The sequence below is a fragment of the Nansenia antarctica genome (genome assembly GCF_963989245.1).
Source record: "Nansenia antarctica genome assembly, chromosome: 7".
NCBI lineage: Eukaryota > Metazoa > Chordata > Actinopteri > Argentiniformes > Microstomatidae > Nansenia > Nansenia antarctica.
Window position 1 is genome coordinate 53,988,516 of NC_137677.1, and position 9,790 is coordinate 53,998,305.

The window sequence follows — 9,790 nt, forward strand, 5'->3', positions numbered from 1 at the left end:
ACTCCGCTGTACTGTGGCTCAGACTGAGGCTACTCTCCTCAGCGGAATAAACTCACTTTCCAGGTTTTCCAGTTCTATCTCTGCTTCCCTGAGGCCAGGGCAACAGCTTTGTAGTAGTAGTCGTCTTGAAGTTGTGAAGCAGTGGAGCTGAGGTCCAGTAGGAATGTAGCCGGAGTAGGTAAAACTGGGTCATCCACCGGCTCTCCTGAGGGATGCTTGTTTGGACCAGGAACGATGGGGTGCACCACCAGCGTGGTTGTGTTTGATGGACTGCGCACGGTGTTAGAGAGGAACTGTGGTTACATCTGCAAGAGCACAGCCGAGCCCCCCCATGGGCCAACAGGGGCTGAGCAGGCAGCAGCAGACAGCCGGAGAGAGTCACGGGCATGGCCACCACCAGCAGTACTGAAGGTGTGTGTGTGTGTGTGTGTGTGTGTGTGTGTGTGTGTGTGTGTGTGTGTGTGGGTCTGGGTCTGGGTGTGCAGAGATGTGGGTGTATTTATGCAAATGTTTTGTTGCTTGCCTATGCTGTATGTCTACCTGCCAAACTAGTTAGTATCTTATATCCACACCTTTACTGTATTATACAAATACACTCCTGCTCACTCCTGACATTGAACCGCTGCCAGGTGCTTCTTCAATCGAAATATTATCAAAGTGGTGTCAAGTTTCAGTGTCAGTTCATAGATCACTTAGCCTGTGAATTATGTAGGCAACTTTTTTTTTCTAGGTTTCTTCAAACATCAAACACCCTTTTCCCATAGACGCAAAATGTGAAAAGGGAGATCGATCAATTATTTAGAGCCAGTTCATGAATTTGACTGGTTTCCAGAAAGACCCACTCAAAAGCCACTGATCTGTGTAAAAAAGAGATAAATGCATTTTGTTTCTATTTCAGCTTTTAATGACGCTTCTCTAGTTCCATTTAGATGCTGCCCAAAGCCACTTGAAAAGCTTTTATGTTCATTGAGCATAATAATATCATCGTTTTTGATGATAAATCAATTGATTTGCTCCTTTATCTGACATCCATTCCAGCTGCAGAAGTGAACATAATATTTCAGTAGATGCATCATAATGTGAAATGTATGGGGAGGAGGGCTGATTCTCCTCCTGTGATGTGCTTCATGGGTTAACCGTTCTGAAGGAGAGATAGTAGGGTTCTGTCTACTAGAAATCAATCAGCCCTTCAGCTCTGAGGCTGCTGGCGGGGTTTTTTCTGCCCGGTACCAGCTTGTCTTGCCCTTTGTGTGTGTACCCTATCTGTTTGCTTGCCCTTACTACGTGTGCCATGTCTCCTTCCCTCAGCTGTCATTTGGGTTTACTGTGATGTGAACAGTGTGACAGGGTCTGCTGCTGGTCCATGGTTGAGGGGAGGCAACTGGGTCAAGGGCAACGTGACTTCACAGCTCAGAGATAAGATGCTCTGACCATCTAACGTTGCTGATATAATCCCCTCTCAGCTTTTGACACTGTCTGAAATCAATCAGGTGAAACAAATGCAGGTACAATGATACTGCCTGGCACACTGTCTGTGCTGTGTTTGTGTAACCGATACAGCGAAAAAATAAATACAACTCTTAAGTTGATGATGCACATTTTAGGTCCTTTGACACTGACCTCATGAAACAATGTTTCAAATGGATGGTGAAGTGAATGGCACTGGCATGGTGAAGTGAATGGCACTGGTAAACTGTTTCATTTATCTTACAGTAGTAGAGTAAAGATTTCTTCTCCATTTTCATTTATTTTAATCCCATGAACCTACTCTGAGATTATACAGTATGTGTATTCCTCTGTTACTCCCCTATGGTGCCTGTAGGTCATTATCTCTGTGGGAATTCAAAGGAGGGGTTAATGAGGTCTAATGACACTGTGGGCCACGCACGCACGCACACACACACACACACACACACACACACACACACACACACACACACACACACACACACACACACACACACACACACACACACATACACACAGCTCATACAGTAAAAGTAATTAGGGGGGCATTGTTTTGGGAGTTTAACTGCTCTGTTATTTCACTCACTCTGATTACAGCAGCGCACCCATTTCCTTCCTCGTGGAAACTCACATCTCACGCTCTTCAGGGGGTGGGGTGAATGATGCCTTTAGGGGACAAACGAACGGCTTTCAGGGGCTGGTGTAGTTCTGCACCTTATCTATTTCACATATTCATAGGAATAGGCTAGACTGAATACAGTAAATACCAAGCTAAGCCTGCATAGTATCACTGTGAATTAGCCACAGTGTTGAAGTAGCCACTCCTCAAAATTAGCAGGCAAAATGCTCTGTTGCTTTCCCCTAGAAACAGTAAAGTGATCTCATTGACTTCTGGCTTACCTCTTAGAACATAAGCACGTGTTCCTAATTACATTGATTTTGATATTTTAAGATTGTATATATTTAGATGATATTCAAAGTGTTAATATGTGCCTGTGTGTATGCCTTGTCTGTTCTGTGTAGTACAGTATAAGACCAAGACCATATCTCCAAAAATTCTTATATTCCCTTAATCCCTGTTTGCCAGAAGAAACTGGCAGCTACCACAGATAGCGAACCTCGTCAATACTGCGTGGCGTTCACAAGAACATCCACATGAAAACAATAAGGAGTCAACTCTCTACAGAGCAAAGAAATCTGTTCACTCCCCCACTTATAACATACTGGACCTTAGTACAGCTAAACAACAACAACAGCAGCAGCTAGCTAGGGGATTGCTGTGTTTGTCGTGATTGTTTCCTACTCTGCGTGGCGTCGCGGCCATGGTAAAGTGCAGTGTTCCAGACAGGCAGATAACATTGAGGTGCTTTCCTTGGCCCTCTCACACAGTGATTGGGACAGGAGACTGTTATCTCCAGCACTTCCTCTCACACCAACACCAACACCAACACCAACACCAGCCCCAGCAACAGCAGCTCTTTTTGATTCTCCGAGAGGCTATAGAGTTACACTGTGGCCACATACAGTACATATCCATTTGAAACTTGACGGGCCAACCAACACATTATTTGTTCAATAGAGTTGCATTACATTGTCTCCCCCACTGTGTTGGCCTTCAACTTTGTGACAAGAGTATCACTCACTGTCATGGTGTCATGCAGGCAGAGGTAGATATCACAGAGTAACCAAGCTCCCTCCTGAGACATCTACTACCCCCTTGCACTGTGTCTCCTGACACACCTACTACCCCCCTGTACTGTTTCTCCTGTGTCAATAAAGGGGAAAAAAACTATTCCTTCTTCTAGCACAACAACTGCAGGCCTGAGCATGGATTACTTTTCCTGCTATGACTAGTGGATAGATGATTCACTTACTCAAATGGATTGATTGTAAGTCGCTTTGGAATAGGGCATCTGCTAAAGGGCAAAAATGGAAATGTAATGTAAATGTAACCGAGCTGTAGCCATCCCAGATGTGTTTTGTTTCCCTGCTGCATTGTTGGAGAGGAGCCTCCTAGTCGTCTCACCTCATCATCTACTGTGGTGACGTCAACAGAGGGTGTGAATGTGCTCTGGTATTATCATTGTCCTTATCTCCAATGTATGGTCTCAGTCTCACCTGACGCCTTTGCCCTCCCCAGAGGCGAGGCAGTGAAAACAGTCCAGGCGGTGGGCCCTCGTGCCGGGGAAGGGTGTGTGATGGGGAGGGGAGGGGATGTGTGTGTGTTTTGTTACATTCCAAAGTTACACCCACCCCTGTTTTCCCCTGGCTCCTGCTGGGAAGGCCCAACTTATTGCATCAAGCCATTGTTATGTAACCCACCGCCCAGTCCTAGTCTCAGTCCTGCTCAGCCTGGGATTGCTGGGTGTGGGTGTGTCTGGCTAACTTGGCCTAGGCTAGGCACACACCACTTCATACTGAGACCTGGCAATCATTGTGTTAGGCCTTATATCCTCTGAGGAGAGAGATATGTGGTGTTTTTGAAAGAGATACGTGGTGTACACTTTGTGCTCACTTCACTCCGAGCTCTAAAAAAAGTCACAATGGTAGAGATTGTTAGTGTTTCATACAGTGTTTTGTAGCTATTCCCCACGGCAAGACGCAGACATGCAGACATTCCAATTTCAATGTATGACATTTTTCCAAATAAAAGTCTGGGTCCTAAAAATAACAGGTCGATGGAGTGATGATGCAGAATGAAACCCAATAAAGTTCTAGGATGGATGTAGGAGGACTAGAGCCGAGGAAGGAAGTCTTTCTTCTTAACGAGAGGTGCTTCAGAAAATGTCTGGACGGCCAAAAAGAGAAGCAGTAACGATGAAAAATTATGGTAGCTGTGGCAGACTTCTGCCCCATCCCATCCTCTGTGTTGTGCACCGTCACAGTCTATCAATAACATTTTTACTCTTAAAGACACAGCAACACATTACAGATAATGCATAATGTATAATGCAGCACAATGATATGGTAAGTCAACATTGTATTTAAGCGTGATAACATAAATAAAACATACCCCACTGTTTCAACATACCCCACTGTATAATAACCAATAGAAACTGAGAATCAATTGTGCAACTGGAACAAACCCCAAATTCGCACCACCACCATCTCTGTTCTGTGTGTAGTTGCGGCCATGTGGGAATAGCAGCAGCAGCAGCGCTGCAGTGCAGAGAGAGAGGAAGTGTCTTTGAAGTTTTCTCTACCCTATCTCCTACAGTACCACTGCAGATAGGAGCTGGGAGAGGAAACCAGCAGGACGGGACTCTGTACAAACATATCAGCTCCCTGATCAAAGTCATACACACTCCTAATGTGTTATTGTTCCTTATATTACATTTATATTTTGGGCATTTAGCCGGCGCCTTTATCCAGAAAGACTTTACAACCCTTTTTTCTCTAAGTAAATGAATCATCTATCCATCAGTCATCATAAGAAAAATAAATCTAATAAATCTACCAGGGGCCATTGACAGTCACAATGCTGGAAGAAGGAAAAATGACTTTTATTAATGTATTTACAGTAGAGAAACTGTATAGGGGGGTAGTGGGGATGAAGAGGTCTTCAGGAGGGACCATTTAGACACGGTGAAAAGCCGTGACCAAGTAGCGCGACTGCTGCATCCACGTAGAGGTGGCGGTGCCGGGCGGCCAGCTGAGGTGGAAGAGTGGAATGATCGGGCAGGGGTTTTGGGGGCACATTGGTCACATTGCTTGCAAGTAGGGAGGTTAGTGTGGGTTAGCACTATTAAGGTAGTGCTTAATACACTTAAGGGCCGGTTTCACAGACAAGGCTTAAGCCTAATCCTGGACTAAAAAGCATCTTCAATGGAGATTTTACATTGAAAGTGTGATTTAGTCCAGGACTAGGCTTAAGCCTTGTCTGTGAAACCGGCCCTTAGAGTAGCGAAGAAAAAGATGAAAAAGAATGAAAATACTTAGTATATATAGTTTCCGCTTCCTCAATGGACTCCACGGATTGATTCCCTTGTCTTTGTGTCAGGTGTCTTCGTGTCAGGGGGCTGTCGCAGAGGCTGTCGCTCTTTGACCGTCAGGATAGAAATGGAGATTCTGTAATTGGTGATGACTTAGCTGGGGTGCCGCCCCTCCCACCTAACGATCGACCACACAGGTTCCAACGACCAGACAGGTTCCTCCACTCACTCCAAATGTATTTTAGTTGTAGTCAAAGGTGAGCAGGGACTTAAATACCTTGCAGAAAAGTGTAGGTTATAGATCAACCACATGATAGAGTGTACTGTAGAGCATATACAGTATACAGGTGTTTTCAGATAGACCATCAATCCATATAGCGTTTCCTATTGTAGTGGATAACACTACATTAATTTGCCCCTACATCTGTGTAAAGTAATAATACTGTAATTACATTAGCGACAACATTGTATCAACATTGTTACATAGTCATTTGGAAATGTCATGGTATATGGAGTTGATCAGTTGTGTAGTGTTTTAGCCTGAATACGGCAACAATTAGCCTTTCAATGCATCTTCTGTGTTATTGCTATTAACAAACGGTGACTAGGGTCTTGATTTGTGCAATAGATAGTAACCACACAATAAGTCACTTAGATCCCATGAAGAGCATGTCATAGTAAACAAGGGTGTTTCAAAGCAAAATCTGATGAAACTTCTCATGAAACTGTGGTTAGGCTAGAGGAGTAGTTTACTGTGCTTACACAAGTATGTACGCTGCTTTGCATAGTCAACAACCAAACGAGAGTCACTCAAAATATGTAAAGTGGTGGAAAGTTCAAACTTGCAAACTTGTAAAACACAAATCATTGCATAATCAAGTGGCTCTAAAAGGCCAGTGCAGCCAGTGTTTATCAGAGACAGGAAGACTCACTCTCCCGCTCTGAGACCCAGAGAGAGATGACGTACACTTTCTAACCCATTCCTCTAGGGAACCTGTCAGGAATATTATGCTCTCCACAGTACTTCTCTTTATTCTGTGCATGACTGGAAGCTGGTGGGGGGGGGGGTGTCCTGGAGCTGGAGAAGGCATGTAGCCTATATTAGACTACAGGGCCTGAGACTACAATACTGTATGTGAGTGGTCTAGATGAGTGTGTGTGTGGGGGGGCAGCTGTAGTCCTCTCTAAGACATTCCCCCATTGCGTTTAATTCTTGACACAAGTGTGAAAAGATAATAGCCCCCCTGCTGTGGCTCGGCGGGGGGGGGGGGAGAGATCTCTGAGGTGGTTGGAGTGGGGCTGAGTCAGAATGGAATGCCCCTCTAGCAGATGCATCAACAACCAGGGACTCGTACAGACAAGAGACCAACATCGTCTCCCTGTCCTCCCCTTCTGACAACCAGGAGACAGTTGAACCGTTGACCCTCCTGTGGCACTTATACTGTATTATGTAATGAGGGATTTAGACTGTGATGTCGTCTATGACAATCGTAATATATTGACGTCAATTGAAGTCAACATCGTTGTTTTTTTCAGCTGCTAAATTGTCAAACTCTGGGGAAAGGACCGAGGAAAGGACAGAAAGTGCTTTGGCTTTCAGACAGCCGTTTATATGGGTCAGGATTTGTAAAAGACGTTTCTGAAGCACTCGCTCGCTACAAACTAAATCTAATGGCTGAGTCAGACAGCTTCACTGTGATGTAGACATGTAGGAGACCAATGCTTCTCACTGCTGCTGATGTGTATATGGGTTTCCTCTGAGGTATGAATCCTCCTGAGGTTTGTTGGATTTCTTGCATAATAAATATTGATTTGAGCTCATGATCATAGCCTCTTGTTATGCTCCCCTTCTTTCTTCCTTCCATCTTTTCCTGAATCCTGAAATGGAACCCAGCTCTATTTCCATCTGTGTTACATAAGGCCTGGACAGTCCCTGGTTGGACTAGGAGCAGAGGAATGTGGCCTCTGTCTGTCTTAGTCAGGCCTGTGTTATTATTGTGCAGGTGGATGGTGAGGGGTCATATGACTGCAGGGCGGTGTGTGTGTGTGCGTGTGTGTGTGTGGTGTGTACTGTGTGTGTGTGTGTGTGTGTGTGTGTGTGTGTGTGTACGTGCTACACCCCCACAGGCAGCACAGCTGAGTGTGGGAGGGGCCGTCCCTCGTAGCCTGGGTGTGAGTCCAGGGCTGAGGCTCAGAGACAGAGCAGTCAGAGAGAGAGAGAGAGGAGTAGTTGAGTTTGTGTGAAGAAGAGAAAGGGGTTCTGGAGAACTTTTCCTGACTTTACCCTGCATAAGGCTTTTCTTCCATTGGACATGCTGGCTGTCTGCTACTCTTTGGGATCTAGTGAGGAGATTTCTGGGCACAGCTGTTGACAATGCAAGGAAGGGCTACCAAATCTCCTAAGAAGGAGCTGGTGATCGAGTCTCCCCAGCAGTACAAGAGCTTAGCTGGAGCAGAGGCGGAGGTGGAGGCAGTGCCACAGGTGGTGGTAAGTCATGAATGAGCTTAGCTTAGGTTATGTAGTTTAGTGAGACAAACAACTATAAGTAGATGAATGTACTTTTTTACATAATGAATATGCTTAGGGTTCTACTTTTAGACTTCAAGGTAGGAGCTGAAATGGTTGTGTTACTTCATCAAAGCTCGGCGGTTCTATGGACATAGTTGAAAACCTGTGTGTACTGTAGCTCTCTGATAAGATTCTTCATTGTGGTCTCATTGTAGCAGAACTGTGGTAAAGCAGGTGCCTGAAAACTCTGAGTTGGCCTTTCCATTCCTTGCCACGCAGCTCCACAGCTTGTCTGAAAAATCCGCTCCGCTTTTATCAGATCTCAATTATTCCACACAATGGTGCAGGCTCACATTTCAAAAGTGCTTTGTTGCACCAATGGAGAGGAACAGTGGACTTGGCTGGTGCTAAACACAGCTACATGGACAGGAGGGAGCTCTGTACTGCATTCCTTAGACTTAATTACTGGATCCCTCTTGTTAAAAGTCCCCTCCCCAGCTCAAAAGTCTCAAGTTCTCAATGATAGGGGACAGATTGAATGTGTCATCTTGTTGTGACTCTAGTCTAGAGGAAGCTCCTGGATTTCCTGAGGCGTGTATTGACTGAAATTTAATAACCAAATGTATTGTAATAGGACGTTCAGGCGTCACAGAGCCCCATTGTTTCAGTCTGAAGCGGTTGTAGTGAGAGGTTCATAGATGGGAGGGACGGGGGAGCCAATGCCCTGCGGAAGCACAGCTGTCAAAGTGGAATAGAGCTGTACTTAACGGCTCTGGAACTAAAGCAGTTAGTTTGAACTTTTTAGGGTTGGTGGGTTGGTTTTGTTTATGAAGCTGCTTATCCATATGTTGGAGATGATACAGATAGCCATATTGTATTTCTGTATGACTGTTGTATACTGAAGTACAGTAAGGCCTTGGTCACTACCAATGTCATGTAATACTGAGAGTGGACTCGTGAGTGGTTGATTCTTGCCAGACCCACTTGCTTAGAACAATAGTCACGTTGCAATGTCACCGAGGCTTCATTTGTGGTAGGACCCAACAGGTGTTTTTCCTACCGATCTTTAAGAGTTATGAGGATGTGTGCTATTATCTCCAAGGTCAAATACAGTGAGTTCTGTGCAGTGGAAGAGGATCAGGGCCGTTAGTGTGGCATTACACTGGACTGTGGTCAGAGCTGTGGGCTGACAGAATGACTGAGCTCCCGACAGTGAATAGACATTTTATTATCCTGTGTTTATGCTGTGGTTGGCCTGGTCTGGTCATCAACATACTGTAGGATTATGGAAACCCTCAATGCTGATGTAGACGGTGGGAGGAAGCAGGGTGACAACAATAGACAAGATTTTAGTCATGAGGGAGAAAGTGGGCTCAGGAATTCTTCAACCATCAGAGTTGTGATATCATGGTCATTTACTGTCGTCATTTAACTTCCAGTTTTCTGAAATGTTATAGCTACTGAGTGGAATGGGGGTTTTGAATGATATTGGAAGAGGGGTGTGGATGGAGTGGTGAAATAATCCATTGTTCCTCCAGCTCTCTGAAAGCACTGTATTGTCCATTGTTTTTCACAGTGGCTATAGTGTATTGTCTAGCTGTGAAGGCTGATGATTGACTCAGACTGTTGTAAAATCTGTCACCTGTCACCTGACTTCCAGGTGTGTCCAGACTAGGGTGGCTGGAACAGTCTCGGGTTTCTGAGAAGGTTTCTATTGGCTCGCAGGGGCTGAAAGTGAACTTATGTAAACATATTCAATGAAGGTTCACCCAGATTGTTTTTATCATCCATAGTATAAGCCAGGACATGAGCAGGTTAATCCCTGTGTTCAGGGAGTTCTATGTTTATGATTTTAGGAAGGGCTTATGCATGCTGCCTCTAT

The 9,790-nt window shown here is 45.0% G+C and overlaps 1 protein-coding gene across 3 annotated transcripts in view; it reads left to right on the forward strand.

Annotated features, from left to right (window-relative positions):
- Nucleotides 1-234: 234 nt before the first annotated feature.
- Nucleotides 235-9,790, forward strand: part of LOC308161746 (dedicator of cytokinesis protein 9) — a gene marked incomplete at its 5' end in the record, with an annotated part of 60,504 nt that continues 50,948 nt past the window's right edge. For all 3 annotated transcript variants that reach the window (XM_080535806.1, XM_080535808.1, XM_080535807.1), the window contains one exon: nucleotides 235-411. In XM_080535806.1, the coding sequence (XP_080391932.1) occupies nucleotides 235-411 (177 nt within the window). The remainder of the gene's footprint in view (nucleotides 412-9,790) is intronic.